We start from the raw sequence: 16,476 nt of genomic DNA, 5'->3' as shown, positions 1-16,476 counted from the left end.
ATGGTACCAACAGATAACCAACAACAAATAAAAGGTGGCCGATACTTCAGTTGTATGGCCTTACCTACAGCACTGGAGCTGCTGCTGTCCTCCTAGCTGCCAGCCAACTTGATGCATTAGGCTGTAAGGCACAAACTTCTTTCTTGGGGCATTTTATGGTGTTAAACTTTTCACAGAAATCTTTACCTTCTTCTGAAGTATTTGATAAAAAATATTGTTGGAAATAGGACTCTGAACTTCATGTTTTTCTGGTAGCTATTCCTAAAATCTCCTAAGTACAAAGACAAAGGGATTGGTGTGCTGGAAAACTTTGGCATGTTCTTCAGCATCAACTCACGGGACGACTTTTGAAGAAGCTGTTACCCCTGTCTGTGCTATTTCCACCCAACGGTATACGCTCTGTGGCTAGGTGGAAGAGGCTAAGGGTGGCATTATGCATCCTAGGCTGCTTTTCAACGGATGGATTAGGACCAAAATCCTATTTTGGTTTCCTGATCATTCACATTGTTGCTGTTGCCTCTCGCATCACAAAGCTGAGAAAAGCTTAGTGATTACTGTGGCCATTGAAGAGATAGAAAGATCTTACCTTCAAAGACTAAAGCTTCACTCTTTCCAGATCCAGTCTCCCACATAGGGAGGGACGTGGGCCCCTGACAGCACGGTGTGGGTGGCTGACGCTTGCCTTTCCCTGCAGCAGAGGCTGTAGATGGAGATTCCAGACGGCACGTGTCAGTGGCTCCCCCAGGAGCGAGGCTTATCCCCAGCCAGTTTACAATTACTCGCATTTGGCCAGTTTCAAATCAAAAGAAAATGTCCCATTGAAGCACCCGATCTCAGTGGATTTGGAAACTTAAGAGAAAGAAACTGCACTTCCTTGCAATGCAAAAAACCATTTAACTCTTTAGAGTTGGTTGATGATGGTTCGGTTGCATGCAAACTGAGAAGGACCTATTTCTTTGGTCTCGGCATGTGCTTCATCAGAGAAGCCGCAGGCCGGTACGCTCAGGTAGCGAATGCTCAAAGGGCATCCAGCTTTCCTGCTGAACTGGTCGTAGAGTTACGGCAAAGTTTTGTTCTGTAGAGCATATTCTGACCTCAGGCATAAAGACCTACTCATAATGGCCATTTATTCGGCATCTTAAATAACTTCAGCAGCATTGCAGAGCATGTGTCCTCAGGAGAAGGTCAGAGAAGTCCCAGGGAAACTATGCCTGGCCTTTGTGTCTCCTCCTCTCCTCTCCCTGGCTCTCCCTTGCATTCTTCCCTCCTCGAAAGTCCGTTTGTGCATCCAGACGGTGGACGGGGCTTTATCTTTTTAGACTCCCAGGTTCGGGAGAGCAGGGTATCTGTGCGGGCAAGCTAAGGGGAGGGCTAAGCCTCTCCCCAGGGGATCTCTGGGCAAGGACTGCGGCTAAGGAGGAGGTGAAGGGACGGAGCTGCGTGGAGCAGAGGCCTGGGGCTGCGGGCAGGGATGAAACTGCCTGCGGCAGGCTGGACGGGACACATCCTGCATCCTGCCTGCAGCTGGGCGGACGGGGCCTGCTGAATCCATCAAAGCCAGGGATCTGCCTAGGTGATCCACTGGGTTCCAGCCATGGCTGAGGCGAAGGTGGCAGTCTGTGCCCGTCTCCACCTGGAATGACGTCTGGGTAGTTGATGTCTGCACTGTTCCTAACCCAGAGCTGGTTTTGAGAGTCTGAATTTGGGAAGAATATTTTTTGGGAAATATTTCTCCTTAGGGGAATGGGTGCAGCAGAAACTCTGCTTTCTTGTAGCCTCTACCGTGACAGGCATTAACAACAGGCGCCAGGCTGGCTAGGTGTGATTTACTTTTGATTTACACTCAAGCCTTGCCCCGCTGCTGGACTCTCTGAATCGGCTTCGGAGGGCAGCGTTACAGCGGCGTTAGCCCAGCGCGAGACGGGGCATCCCGCTCGCTGAGCAGCTTTCTGGGAAACCTCCCTGTGAAAGAACAGCCTTCTTTCCGATGAACTAAAAAATGTCATCTTGACTGTGAGCATCTGGCTACTCTGTGCTCCCTGTGAGACTGGAGCACGGGCTCTAAACTTCCACACGTTTTCTTTGATTAAAACCGAAATGAGATGTAGTCATCACCATGACGACAACAGCAACATTTAACACTTGGCAAGAGCCGTAACAAAGCACTGGAGGTGTCGGGGACTCCGCCGGGGGTTGCTCTTTTCCGAGAAAGCCCAAGGAGCGCGCGGCAAGCGTCCGCTCGCTGGGGTGAGACGCCGGTGCGCAACGGGATGGGGTAAATCAAGCAGAAAGTTGCACTTCTGCAGCGTTGGGTTTCCAAATGAGGAAAAAAAATGAGGTTTCATAAAACCCCAGGTAATACCAAATGCATCCCTGCGAGGTGGGGCTGGGCATCCCCTCCCTCCCGCCGTGCCGGCTCCGGCAGCCGGAGCAGGGTCAGACTGCCGAGGGATGGTCCCAGATGGGAGCCGGGAAAGGGAAAGCACCGGAGAAGCCCTCCCGGCACAGGGCCAGCTCATCCTGGCCTGGCCTCCAGCGGGACTCGTTTGCTGGGAGCGCCCTCTGTTGCGGTGTGTGTGGTGCCGGACAGCCAGCCACTGGACAGCCAGCCGCCGGACAGGACCTCGCTGTGCTCCGGTGGGTGCACCCATGGGGGGTCTGTGCTGAGCTCCATCCCTCTGGCTCGGGGTCTGGCCCTGCGGCGAGGCCAGATCCACCTCTGGGAGGGGGTTAGAGAGGGGAGGAAGGCGTCTTGCTGCCTCACCCCCCCCTTCTCCTAAAGGATTTAGGATAACGTGGTGCCTGGCAGCGTCGTGAGGCTATTCTGGCATCAGTGACCTGTGGGGTGCAGGTCATCAGGGCTCTGCACCGCACCCGTCCCAGGCACCTTCGTGCTCGGTCCTGCGGGTCCGGCAGCACCCACCACCCCATGTGTTGCCGCCCTGCCCGCAGCGACCCTCACCCAGCCCCCTTCCCCTCCAGCCCTCCCGGGGAAGTGCCGTCAGTCCCCATCGCACACACTGAGCTCCCTGGGGCTGAGGACCTCCGTGGGCACGCTGAGGGGCACATCTGAGCCAGATGTGCGTTTCCGTGTGGCGTTTCTGCTCAGGGGGTGCACACCCCCTCTGCACCCCCCCCAAGCGCAGGTACGGGTCTGCGTAGCCGGAGCACGCGCTGCCCCGCTCGCCTGCGCCCCAAGCTGCTGCACGGGCTGGCCGCTCTGTGGCGTTCAGCTCCTTCCTTCGCCAAAACCAAGCAGGTTGGGTCTGGAAACAGATGCTGAGGGTAACGCATACAAATGTGGTCCTCGCTGCGATGCGAGGGGCTTTATTGGGCTGGTGTCCTGCCCCCAGGGCTGTCCCCTGGCCTTGTGCTGCTCACAGCAGAGGGTCCCCCCAGGCCAGGCCTACATGAGGAACCTGGAGAGGTCCTCCTTGATTTCAGCCTCATCCCATGGCCCGTGGATGTTGTCCTTGAGCAGCTGAAGGCGGATGAGGCAGTAAGGGCAGAGGCAGGAGATGGCAAGCAGCAGCGAGGCAAAGAGTACGGCGCCCACGCTGGAGACAGTGGCCAGCCCCGCCAGTGCCGCCAGCGCAAAGAGCACTGTCACCCCCACGTAGCATTGGGGCGTCCGGGCTTTCAGCTTCTTCTGCAGCATGGGCCAGAGGGCAAAGATCTGCATGGCGAAGGTGACCATGACGAAGGCGTGGAGGGAGCGAGGCAGGCGGGAGGCCAGGCACACCGAGGCAAAGATGGCCATGTTGAGGGACAGTGTGCTGGAGACGATGGCGGCGTTGGCACCGTAGTCGAAGAAGATAAGGTGGCCGAGGAGCATGAGGGCCGACATGGCATAGATGGTGTCCGTGCTGATGGACTCCGTCAGCGTCTTCAGCACCGGTGAGAAGCCGTAGGTGAAGGCGGTGAACACCAGCGTGCTCTTCAGGTCGGCCCACCGCGTCCGCCCGCTCTCCCGCCGCCCGGCCCCGCCGTCCACAGCGTCGAAGAGGACGTAGCCGAGCAGGGAGGAGACCAGGGCCGCCCCGAAAAGCCCCTGCGGGCTCAGCATCCCGGCGTCCATGTACCACCAGGTGACGACGAAGACGCAGACGCTGCAGAGCTGCTGCACCACCGCTCCCGACTGGAAGACGACGGCCCGGTACCGGTACCGGCGGGCGTGCACGTTCTTCCGCAGCTCCTCCAGGAACCGCTGGTCCACGTAGTTATCGGGGAAGGGCTGCCGCTCGTACAGCACCTTCTGCCACCGCCGCCCGGGGACCGGCTCCATCTCCCCGGACCGAGCCGGGGAGCCGGGGGGGGGGGTCCGCCGCCGCACACGCACCCGCGGCCGCGGCCCCGCCGCCTCCGCCCGGCCCCGATGGCGGCGCAAGGGACGCCGGGGCGCTCGGGGCTGCCACCTGCCGGCGGGAGCCCCCGGCAAACGGGGCTGTTTACCGCGGAACGGGCGGCTGGGGAGGGGTTTGCGCCGCGGGAGGTGCCCGGGCGGGGCGCGGGGGGTCTGGCAGCAGCTGCGGGGTCCCGCGCCGTGGCGGGGAGGACCTGGTGGAAGCGGGAGGGATGAGGAGGGGGCAGCGGTGCTGGGCACCGTCAGGCCGGCCAGGGCTCCCCCTCTGGGGTGACCCCCCCCCCACCCCGGGGCGGCTCGCCCCTCTCCCTGCAAGCAGGCTGTTGCCTGCAGCCAGCTTTTTGGGGGGCGGGGGAGTTCAGGGGAGACCCCAGCTCCATGCCAGGATCTGGGCATCCTGAGTGCCACAGCCCGTGTCCTGCACACAGGCTTCTGCTTGGAGGTGCTGCTGGGGCCGCCTCGCTTCTGCCTGTCCCCCCAAAACGGCCATGCTGGCAGCTGCAGGAGGTACCGCCGGCCCCGCGGGAAGGAGGGATGGGCAGATCCAGCCGTGATCTGGGCAGCAGCTGTGCCCACGCACCATGGTGAAGGGCTCTCCTGCAGCCCCAATGCGCCATCCTTAAGCGGCCATCGAGAAGGGCACAGCCAGTTGGTGGGATTTGGTCTGGTCCTCTCTGTGCTTGGACAGCCCTGTGTGTGTCCGGCCTCACTGCTCGGCGAGTGACCCCAGCCCGTGTCGCAAGCCCCACTCCCCGTCCCGTCCCAGCCCAGTGAGGCACCTGCTCTTCCGGCCAAACCAGGCTCCAGCACCCACGTCGGGGAATGTGGGTGTGATGCTGCGAGCACGGGTCACCTTTCTCCTGCAGCTCCTGCCTGCCTGCAGCTCAGTCCTGCCCCGTTCCCTGAGCCTGCCGGCACCCTCGAGAAGCGGAGCAGGAGGAGGAAAGGGAGAAGTCGTGGCTGAGCAGGGGCCGAAAAGTGCGGCTCTACAGGGACACCCATCCCCTGCGCTGCCCGTCCCCTCACCAAAGGGACCGAGCTAGCGTGCAGCAAGGGGACTGGGGAACAAAAAGGGACAAGGGGAGGTTTCGCAGAGGCAAGAGGTGTTTTACCGAAGCGTGTGTTTGTTTGTGCTCAGGTCAGAGCCTTCCCAGCCCCGGAGAGGTGCTTGCTGCAGAGGAGCTGCTTACTTTGGCCTCACCCAAGAGGCCTCAGCCCGGGGTAGAGCAGCCCCGAACACTGCCCTGTTTGTGCTTCGGGAAGGGGCGTTCATGGCCGTTCCATCACTGTGCGAGCAGGCGAAAGAGCTGATGGTTGTTTCCCCCCCCCCCAGCCCTTGCGTTTCCCTTCGCATGGGCAGGAGCCAGCCACTGCCTGCCACGGCGGACTCTCCAAGCAGGACCCCACCTCGTCCAGATACGTGCAGAGCAGCAGGTAACCCCCACACTGCTGGTGTGCCTTCGGGGGGGCCCTCGGGCTGGGCCACCCTGCGGTGACATCTAAAACGTGCCACCTCCCAGCCCCATAGCATTGCACTTGCTCTGCGGGGCAGGAGCGGCTGCTCACCCCGTGCAGGTACTGCCGAGGGGCGAAGCCGCCAGCCTCCATGCCAGGATGGAGCTGGACTCAGTTTTAGCTGCCCCACCTAAAAGCCCCCCACCCTGCGCTCTTTTCGGGGCCACGTGTGTGCCTCTGTGTGCGTGCTTCCACGCGCACAAGCCGGTGCCCACAGGGACAAGGAGTGCTGCCAGCTCCCGCGATTGCTGGCATTGCCTTGAAACCCAGGGCCTGGGAACTCGAGATTTTGAACGAAATGTCGTTCTCCCAAAGTCGCAGAGTAAAGCCGGGGCGTGCAAGAGAAAAGCTTGGAGGGCAGCACGCCCCTCCTGCTCCCCTGAGAAGTGCCACGGCCACCATGGTGGAGGGACGCCACGTCCCATGGGCACGGGCAGGGCAGCGCTCCACTCTCGCTGCAAGTGTAGGTAACCGTGATGTTCTGGGGACCGGGAACAGTGGGTTGGGGCTGGGGCTGAGGCATGATGCTCCCTCAATGTGGTTAGGTCCATATGGAAACCTCAGTGGAGTGGGAAGAACAGAGGCGAGGGGTGCTTCTCGTGCCCCTTGAAATCTCCTCTGTTGTGGGCCACCAAAGTCCCCCTCAGAGGGAGGGAGAGGCGGGAGTCTGGTCGGTGACTTGCAGCATCCCCAAAGCGTACCAGGCGATGCCAGCCACGGCAGGAGCAGAGCAAAGCCCCTCTGGGAGATGCCACCCCATGGGGTGCCCAGCCACCAGACAAGACGATCACCTTGGTGCTGGCTCCGCACCCTTGGCAGCACCGACCCAGTGCTGAAACGCACAGGGCCTGGTGCCCACTCAGTGCATGGGAGACCCCAACGGGCTCCAGTGCGGAGCAGCTGCCGCTGCTGTGCTGGTACTGCGTCCCCGCGCGAGGGGACAGTGTGTGCTCTGCCATGGTGTGAACGTACTGCCCACAGTCCAAAGGGCAGCTCAGCCCTGCCCGGCTGGCCCAGACTTTGCCTGCAGGGGAATGACTCACCTGCCTGCACAACAGTCCTAGAGGGACCGGCCACGGGACTGGCCACGTCACCGTCCATCCCTGCCGGTCAGAGGGGAATGTCTGCCATGGAATCACCCCTCAGCCCTCCTGGGGCTACGTGGCCCTCTGGGCTCTCTTGGCGGGGATGAGCAGTAGCTAAGGTCAAGGTTGCAAAAGCCCTTTGTGAGCATCTTAATTCCCGCTCTGGATTCCATGCGACAAGACCTCCCTCACCTCATGATTAGGTGTCCCCAAGTGCCGCTGGCCTCTGGAGCAGTCTGTGAGACCCTCTACTGAAACACAGGAATGAGGAGCTGGACGCCATGGCACTACAAACCCCGTATAGTGGCTTGGCTGTCCCCTGCCCTTTGCAAAGGAACCCCACTGCCGATTTGTTTAGTTTCTGCCAGGCCCTGAATGTTTGAATAAGCTGCTAAAGCTGTTTCATAGAATCATAGAATCATAGAATAGTTTGGGTCGGAAGGGACCTTTAAAGGTCACCTAGTCCAAGCCCCCTGCCATGGGCAGGGACATCTTCAACCAGATCAGGTTGCTCAGAGCCCCGTCCAACCTGACCTTGAATGTTCCCAGGGATGGGGCATCTACCACCTCTCCGGGCAACCTGTGCCAGTGTTTCACCCCCCTCATTGTGAAAAATTTCTTCCTTATATCTAGTCTAAATCTACCCTCTTTTAGCTTAAAACCATTCCCCCTTGTCCTGTCACAACAGGCCCTACTAAAAAGTTTGCCGCCATCTTTCTTAGAAGCCCCCTTTAAGTACTGACAGGCCGCTGAACAACCCCAACTCTCTCAGCCTTTCTTCATAGGAGAGGCGTTCCATCCCCCTGATGATTTCCGTGGCCCTCCTTTGGAAGGAAGGAGGGAAGGAAGGCTGGAAGAGGTGACAGGCTGGGACTGAAATAGCTGTGACTGACCTCGGCCTCCGCTGGAGACCCGTGAACATCGAAGTATGGGGGGCGCTGCACCCCCCTCCCGCCAGCGCAGGTGAGCCCTTGGGGGCTGCCTCCGCTTCTCCTCAGGGTGGGACCATCGCTTGTGCCGCAGAAGTAGGCTTGGAAATAACTAAACAGCACACCCTGCTTAGGGTTTGGGCTTGCCTGAGGCTGCACGGGCGAGGGTGGGTCCTGCACCTCCCCGCGTCCCTCGGCTGGGGACAGGGCTGCAAGTCCGCAATGGCGCCGGCAGCTTTGCAGGCTGCCTCACGGCGTGGGCTCCGTCCTTCTCGCCCTCCCTCTGCAGCGAGCGGTGCCTGCGAGGTTGTGCTGCGTGTCCTGGGTTGCTGCGGCGGAGCTGGGTCCCTCCGCGGGCCTGGGGCGGCGGGACGGACGGGGCTGCCTGCGAGCGCAGCTATGGACGCTCGAGCTTCGTTTCTCTGCCAAACGATCCCCCAGCCTTCCCCTTTGACCCTGGAGCTGAACCCTCCCTCCGCAGGAATGTTTTTCGGGGGGAGGTTGGCGTAGCTCCAGCTGCTGAATTTTTCCATGCCCAGAGACCATCTCCTGCCTTAAATGGCCCCATAACATGGGCTGCGTCTGCTCGCCTGCAATCACCTATTTAAGGATTTTTTTGGATCCAGTCCCCAGCAAAGAGTGGGACGACACCAGCCCAGCGCCTCGCAGCTGGGCCGAGCCCCGTGGGGGGACACTGGGGCACGTGGGGCTGGTTGCCCCAGGGTCCCCCGCAGCGGTGTGCCCGGGCACAGGGGAGTCCAGTGCTGCTCCAGCTCTCCCACGCATCTTCCTTCCCTGTGCGTGGGTTGAGTTTCCTGGATCCAGGTCCGCATCCCGGTCCCAGGGGGACCTGGGCCACCGGCAGCGTGTGAGCTGGCAGCGGCATCCCCTGCGCAGAGATGCCCTTGCCGTGGGCAGCCCGTGCCACCGAGGGATGCTCCTGGGCCCCCTCAGGCACAGCTCTTGCCCGCGGCCTCGCTGGCCAGACCCCCGAGCCCTCCTGCCATCCACAGCATCTTCCACCACGCAGGAAGCCTCCCTGCAAGCTGGGGTGAGGGACGCTCTGTCCTACACGGGCTCAGCGGAGGCCCCGCTGGCCCCGGCCAGGTGCCCCGCGGTGCTGGCGGCGCAGCCAGGGCAGGGAGCGTGCCACGATCCCTGCGGGTCTCCATCCCACGGACAGCGTGGGAGTACCAGGAACTCCTGGCGGGGACGTCACCGGTTTCGGTGTCAGAGCCCCTCGTCCCAGGCAGGTCATTTCCAGAGCACAGCGGAGGCTGCTGCCGCTGCCACAGCTGGGAGGGAGGGCTGCGCTGCTCTCCGTCCCTCTCTGCATGGCATCACCCGACCCGCCGGGACCTTGCTGGAGACCCCAAGGAGGCATTCCCAGGTGAAAGGCCCCTGCCTAGGACAGAGAGGACCTGAATGCTGGTGAGTCACCATTTTCCCTCGCGGCAGCATCGTAGGGGCACGGGGGACAGGCTGGGCAAAATGTGGGGGCTTGCAGGGGAGAACGAGGGTGGTGGGGAAGGGAAGCAGAGCAGCCAGGGAAGGGGGAAACTAGCACCCTCCCAGGCAACGAGCTGAGACGAGGAGGTACCGAGGCTGCTGGAGAAACCCAGCGATGCTGCTCAGGGGTGGGGAGAGCGGTCCAGGAAATTGGGATCAGGTCTGAGGAGCCCAGGCTGGACCGGCGTCAGCCAGGGCGAGGTTTGGGATTTGCTGAGCCCGTTCCAGGGGGTGAAGGACGGGAAAGCTGCTGTGGAGCTGGGTTGAGAGGCTGGAGCAGGAGAGACGCGATGTGGAAAGGCATGCGCTTGCAGGGACGTGACCCCTGGAAGACACGGCCTCTGGGGCGGCTGCGAAACTGAGCTCCCTCGGTCCTGGCATTCCGCAGTGGTCCACACGGATCAGTGAAGCCCCGTGGCAAAACACCCTCCCCACCGCCCGCGCTGGGCTGCAAGGAGAGGGACGAGCCAGCCCGGCTGGGGTCCCCTACTGGTCAGTAGGGTCCCGTTTTGTGGGGGAACTCTGTCAAGCTGTCACCTAGTGAAGATGTTTTTGTTTTTTTAATCTGCTTTAAAAAAAAAATCCCTAGGAAACTGCAGCCAGAGATGACGTCAATGATGCACACTGCCAGCTGCAGGGTGCTCCAAGGTAGGACTAGTCCAAACTTCAGCTCAGGTAAGCCCAGCTCAACCCTCAGCTGTACGTGGCATATCGCTAATGAACAGACACAAGGAAGAAACCAGTCCTCGGGGGTAAAAAACTAAAACCTGCCTGTGCGACCTGAGCATGGGTTGTCATTGAAGCTGGAAGATGAAAAATGTCTGAAATTTGGGAGTGAGGAGGGGCTTGGGTTCCTGCGGGTGCCCCCAAGATCCGGCAGAGCAGAGCTGGGGCTCCTGAGCGAAGCTTTTGCTGAGCAGTTTCCAATTCCATTCCCCTTCATTTAGTCCCGAATTTGAAGCGTGGGGTTGGGATGTGAAGTGCTGACCCAGCTCTGCTGCTGGTGAAAAGGCATCAAGAGCTGCAGGTGGCAAAACACTGAAAACGCCAACTCGCCAGAGGGCGAAAGCAATGTACCGTTGGGGAGAGCTGGTAACCAGGGTGGTGGCTGCTGGAGCCACACGCCAGCTCTCCATTGCCCCGAGCCTCGTCCGGGAGCTGCTTCCCTCCCCTTGCAGCTCTGGGACATGGAGCGAGAGGCGTGAAGGGACCCGGAGTTTCCTAACGAGGTTTTTACTGTCTGCCCAGGGGATGTTTTTGTTCTTTAGCTGTGAGTGCAAACAAAGCCAGAAATAGATGGGGAGGGGGACACTGGATGAAGCCGTGTATGCAAACAGGCTGGCTTTTATAGGAAGTGTAGCTGGGGAAAAATTTGGCATGCACAGGTCAAAAGAGGTTGTAAATCACTCCTTTAGTTTGGTGCGCTGTGAAAGGATCCTTCTCTGCACTTATCTTCCCATTTGACTAGTAAAGAAGCATTTGCTCAAACACAGCATGGCCTCAGCCTGGAAACACAGCAGTTTCGGAGAAGATATTCGCCCCAGGAGCCCTTCCTGCCCTCTCCTCCCTGTGAACATCTACCTGGAGCCTCCAAGCAGGAGCCCACGTGCTGGGACAGAGCGGTGCGATGTCAGGGTTGAGGTGTGTTTTACACACGCAGTGCTTCTCCCTGCAATACGAGCTCGTCTCCAAAAACCAGGGAGGAGGGTCCCCTGAGCCCGGCCCTGCAGGACGTGCATGTTCCCCTGCGAGCACGTGGGTCCCCGAGGAGTGCCGCTCCCCCGCCACTGGCCACCCCCACACCCGCCTCCCTATTTTTAAATATCTGCCAGAGAGGGGATGGAGCCAGGTGGGAATTTGGTTTATTTTAGTGCTCGCAAAAGGGGAAGGGAAGCAGCTGAGCCCGTGGCGTTCCCCATGCGTGCCCAGCCGGCCCCTCTCGTCCCTCACCCCCACTGCTTGCATCTGGTGGAGGTGCTGCTGCTCCTGCGCGGGCTGTGCCGCCCTCCCAGCACGCTCCCGGCACTGCTGCCCCAGGGCCCCAACCGCCCTCCCAGCCCCAGGGGGCCTCTCGTTTTTGGTTTTGTGCTAAGCAAGCCACGGATGTGCTGTCCTGCCAGATCACGCGCCTGCGACGTTGCCCACTTTGGCCTCAATTTGCATGGGGCCATGGAGGAAACCCAGCACCGTGTTGCAGTGGGTGCTTTCCCGGCCCCTCCGCTTGCCCTCGGTGCTTATGGGCAGCTTCAGCCCACGCTGTCTTCCCAGAAATAAAGCCCCAAAAAAGCTTTACATCAAAAGCCCCAAAAAAGCTCCATCACGACGTTCTGCTGTTTCTCGGTTTCTGTAGCGAGATTTGCTTTCTCTTTTCCCAGGGGGGCAAGAGTTAATTTTGATTCTCTGTGTCTCAGCTGACAGTGGCTGTTTGGACTTTCCCCACTTCGTCAACCCCCCCAGATGGCAAAAGCAGATCCTCAGCTGCTGACCACGCACCATGGTCGGCGTCGTCTTCTCCGGCTGGCAGCGGGCGGTGGCCTCTGCACCAGGGTCACGGCATCGAGCCAAGATGCTGCTGAAGGTCGTACCTTGAACGCCTGCCAGCTGGGCTAGGAGAAGGTGGGTGCCTTCTCCTTGAAGCCGTTTTCCACCCATTCCCAAGCACCGGCTGTAGGAAAGGGTGTTTCCTGTCGTGCAGGGGCTCTGTGGTCCTGAGACGGGGCTGGGAGATGCTGTGGCTTCCCGCTGTGCCTTGCCTGGGCATCCCCACTGGAGCAATCGTTTCATCTCCTGTTCCTAGCCAAAGTTAAAATTCAAATGAAGCCCATGAAATGAGCAAACCAAATACAAACATTTTCAAAAGTAGAATTCCCATTTCAATTCATTTTCTTCATCTTACTTAGATAAAGTTTTGATTTTAAGGTTTTGAGCCACTAAAGAGGGAAATCTCTCTCCAGACCCAGCTGTCCTCCTCGAGAGCCACGCGAGGGGTCTGAGCCTGCTGCAGGAGGCCCCGGCCATGCGTCCAACAGTGCTTTTGGGAGCCGTGGGACCGCACCACCGCCTACCCATGCCAGATTGCAAGGCTCTTTCAGGCGGGATTGGGGCCGGCTGGCTGGAGATCAGAGCAGTCACTCTCCTACACCAGGTCATGCAGCCCCTGCCAAGTGTCACTGTGTGCCATCGTCCCTGCCTGCCAAGAGGAGAGCTGCCCGCCGCTCCTCGGCGCCGTCGCACACCGCCGCACCGGCACACGTTAAAATGCTCGTTAAAATAAAGTAACCGGCACGCGTTAAGTAAACCTAACGAGGCTCTGCACACAGCAAGCGTTTCGGTATCTGCAGTTTGATCGGCTGGTTGCTGTGACCGCGGTCACAGCCCAGCAGCGCGCCGTGGCATCCCCTGGGCTTTAACTGATGCAAGGAGGGGCGCTGGAGAGGGAATCGGCGTCTGGGCAGGGGGATGTCCAGGACCCGCATTTGGGACCGGAGACACACGGCCCTCCCCGCAGGACAGCGCCGCAGCCCCAGCCCAGCAGAGGCATGACAGGAGCAGAATCGCCGGTGCAAACTCCACCGACGGTCCCTGCTGCCCCAGCCCAGGGGTGAAAGCCTGCAGCAACCCTCCCCCAAAATCCCGTATCTCAGAGAAACTTTATTGAGTGATGAAAGAGCAATTATCAGCCCAGCTGGAGGCAGAGGTGCTCCTGTTTGGTTTTGCAAGGAAAACAATTCCAACCCCATTCGTTGCACAGCTTGTTCCCTCTCGATGTGAGCTGCAAAAGAAATAAAAGAAATTCAGGATTTTTTAAAAAGTTTTACACTGGTTTGCTGGATTCTCTCCTGCAAGTGGTTAACGGTTCATCTGAAGTCAGAGGAAGCTCTCTGAAGCAATCTTGCAATTTACAGCTTTTCCTTTACTAAATAAGAAATGGTCAGGAAATTAAACAGGAAATTGTGTCTGGAAGAAACAAAAGTTGCGTTGTCAGAACCTGCTTACGAAAGATTTACTTTATTTTAACCAGTAAGGAGCCAAGATCAATAGTTAGAAGAGGAAGGAGTTTGTGTGAATTAAATCACATGTGGAAAAAAAAACACAACCACTTGGGAAAACAAGAAGCCTTTTTAAAGAGCAGATAGGGATGAATGGGAGAGAAGGCTTAGCACCTGCAGCAACCAAATGCTGGAAAGTGGGGAAACACGAAGGCCCAGGGTGTAACCCAAGATCAGGTGTCTCTCCAGAAGTCAAACATTGCTCCACGGCCTCAGTGCCCAAATCTCTGGGAGATACTTTACAGCCTGTACAACACTCTGAGGTCCATTTGAGTGTTAGAGTGCGATGGACAAGCATTGCTCCCTCGCTGCGCATGGTTTGCAGGTAAAACAGTGGCGCCTTTTCTTTCCTCCTGCTCAGAAACACCGCACCGAGGTGCCCCTCGGGTGGCCACCTCCAGCTCTCCCTGCCCAGCACACCGAGCACCACGACCCAGCTTTTATTCCCGGTCAGCAGAGCGACGCTCGTACCGCTGCCAACGCGACTCGTTGTGCTTTGCATGCTCAGTCTTCTGCACCGCCGCATCGACATTGTAGGCATGGAGAGTCCTCCCCACCCAGGGGACGTAGGTACGTGCACCATCGGGTGACGCGGTGGCTCGAATTCAGCCCTGCGGCAGGGCTCGCCCTCCGTGGGAACTGCACCAGCTCGCTTCATCCTGGAATTTGGCCAAGAGAAATTTGGCCAAGAGAAAGCCAAGACCCTGCTGCAAAGGTGCTGCATTTTTTGAGAATCCTATGCAAATCTTTGCTCCCAGGTGACCCTACAGTACGTTGGGCTTTGGGTTAATTATGGGTTCTAGTTGGGAGATTGGGTAATCTGTAATTTTTTTTTACCATTATACTGCTCATCTTATCAGTGGTTGAGAAACAAGCTTAGCAAGCGCTGGTATGCGGGTATGTCAGAGGTGAAGAATCGAGACTTCTTGTTCTCACTTCTGGTGAAGAATCGAGACCAGGCTTTTTAGGTGGATGCTCGTACCTGGTGGGAACTGACTCGAAGGGGCTTTTTCTCTGGGATCCTGTCCGGTCACTGTAATGGTTCCCCTGAAATGATCCGTCCTCCATGACAGCTCTTTAATTGTGTTTCGTCTAAGCTGTGTGTAATTAATCCCCAGCTGGTAACGGGACTGTAGCGTGTGGGAGCTGTGCCATTTGAGAGCAGCCGCACGGGCTGAGCAAGTGCGGCTTCACAGCCTTTTCCCCTCCTCTTGGGGAAAAGCTCTTGGCGAGGAGGCTGGAGGAATTACTGTCCCGGGAGCACGACAGAGGCTGACGACGGAGACGGTCCCAGCTGTAAGCTGTGGCGTGGCCCTGAGCAAAGCATCCCTGCCAGCGCCAAGGCAAGTGCTCTGACTGGAAATACTGAGCAATGGGTTAATGAACGTTTCCCAGCTCTTTTAGCAGACAGCTAAGCAGTTGTTTAAATCTCCAGTGCTTTGTGGGTGGATTTCACTACTGCTCTGGTCCTGGCCATCCCCAACATGCAGAGTTTGTGGCTGAGGCTGTGTTGGTGGGATGGGGAAGTGCTCTCTGCCTGCTGGGCGAGGTGGCCACGGGTGGATCCTCCGGTCGGAGGCAGGACGCCGGGTGTGCAGGCGTACGCCTTGCCCGGTGTCTCCCTGTGCTGACACACCGCTCTCACTCAAAGGGAAGGTGCCATAACTTCTGTAGCATCCATGAAGGAGATGAGTCCTATGTGCCTCCCTGGGGGGTCACGTCCCAGCAGGCGGCAGGGAGGCAGCTGCAGCCAAAGCTCGCGTTGCCCTGCCTCTCTGCAGCACCCCCCAGCCCCAGGGGCGCAGGAGAGATTTGGGGCACTCCCTGACATGGTTAAAACAGCTGCAGGTGGGACACACACTGTTGCTCCCACGGCTCCGGGAATTTCCCACCACCGAGGCAGCTCCCCTGGGCACAGAGGCTTTCTGCACCCACGCTGCTCTGGGCATGGCCCTGCTGCAGGACCCCAAAGCACGGCGGGGCCCACCACACCACGTCTCTGCTCATGACCCGCCCAAGGACGGTCAGACGCCAGCCACGGATCCACCGTGTCTTAGCACCTAAGCAGCTTCTCAGCATTTCAGGACTCGCCTCACTCCCATAACCGGTTGGGCGGCTCCTGTGTCATCCCTGCTCAGGAGGTGACAGGACCCGACCAGGGAGCAGCCGGGCTCATCGCTGACCTGCTGGGAGAGCCGCCAGCGGGCTCTGCGGCGGGCACTCGTGCCAGGGACATGAAGCAAAGCCACTCGCTGTCAGCCACCGTCCTGGCCACTTTCATCTCGGTATAATCTGTGCTGTGGTTTAGCAAGCCCATTTTCCTCTGCTAGAGGTTCACATTACATCCCATGGGCTTCTTCCAAAACCTACCAGTGACTTTCACAGGAATTTCCTCCTGTTCAACCTAACAAGCCACAGCCTTGTCCAGCAGCTCCAAGGCAGGCTCCTGGCTAAGCTGCGAGGTACGGGGCAGCGGGTGCAGCTTCGCACCCTGGCTCACTGTCCCCTGTGCTGTTATCCCCCCGTTTTCCAAAGAGTCACGGCAGGGATCCACCTGGGATCGTCCTGCGACAGCCCCCTCCTCGGGTACTGCAGGTCAGGCTGTTTCTTTCGCAGGGCAGCCCGTGGTTTGCTGGCCGGAGTGGTTTAAACTCCAGCCTGTGTGGAGATGGGGCCGCAAAGCTGGAGCTTCTCCCTTTTCCCCTCTCCTCAATGTGTTGGCACGCAGGCCTGTCTGCTGTCTGTGGCACGCAGAGCTCTCGGAAGGGCGGTGCATGCCAAGCGTTAATGAAAGCACGAAATTACAGGATGAAAAATCGGGAAAAGAACAGACACAAAGACTCTCCAGAGGTTTCTACTGCCGGCTGGGAACATTTACCCGCAGCTGGCTGACTGCAGTCACGCCATCCTGCAGCTCGGCAGCACCAAGCCGAGCCGTACAGGCACCCCCCCTCCTCTTTGGGAGCACCCCCGGACAGCTGTAGGGGCTGGTTTGTGGGGCTGGGGTTGGAGCTCCTCTGGGAGAA

The 16,476-nt window shown here is 59.1% G+C and overlaps 1 protein-coding gene and 1 long non-coding RNA gene across 2 annotated transcripts; one reads left to right on the top strand and one right to left on the bottom strand.

The window, feature by feature from the left end:
* Positions 1-3,299: 3,299 nt before the first annotated feature.
* Positions 3,300-4,371, bottom strand: PIGC (phosphatidylinositol glycan anchor biosynthesis class C). Its single transcript, XM_075157070.1, has one exon. The coding sequence runs from the start codon at positions 4,283-4,285 to the stop codon at positions 3,407-3,409; it is 879 nt and encodes a 292-aa protein (XP_075013171.1). The 5' UTR covers positions 4,286-4,371; the 3' UTR covers positions 3,300-3,406.
* Positions 4,372-10,704: 6,333 nt separating this feature from the next.
* LOC142085284 (uncharacterized) lies at positions 10,705-12,695 on the top strand. The gene is made up of 3 exons (XR_012674601.1): positions 10,705-11,042; positions 11,813-12,017; positions 12,356-12,695. It is a non-coding gene; the product is annotated as an uncharacterized LOC142085284 (long non-coding RNA).
* The last annotated feature ends 3,781 nt before the right edge of the window (positions 12,696-16,476 follow it).

The sequence above is a fragment of the Calonectris borealis genome, chromosome 8, assembly GCF_964195595.1.
Source record: "Calonectris borealis chromosome 8, bCalBor7.hap1.2, whole genome shotgun sequence".
NCBI lineage: Eukaryota > Metazoa > Chordata > Aves > Procellariiformes > Procellariidae > Calonectris > Calonectris borealis.
The sequence above is the reverse complement of the archived record's forward strand: the minus strand, read 5'-3'. Positions and strand labels throughout refer to the sequence as shown.

Excerpts from the sequence above, each read along its gene's own strand:
- PIGC (XM_075157070.1), bottom strand. The coding sequence starts at position 4,285 with ATGGAGCCGGTCCCCGGGCGGCGGTGGCAGAAGGTGCTGTACGAGCGG.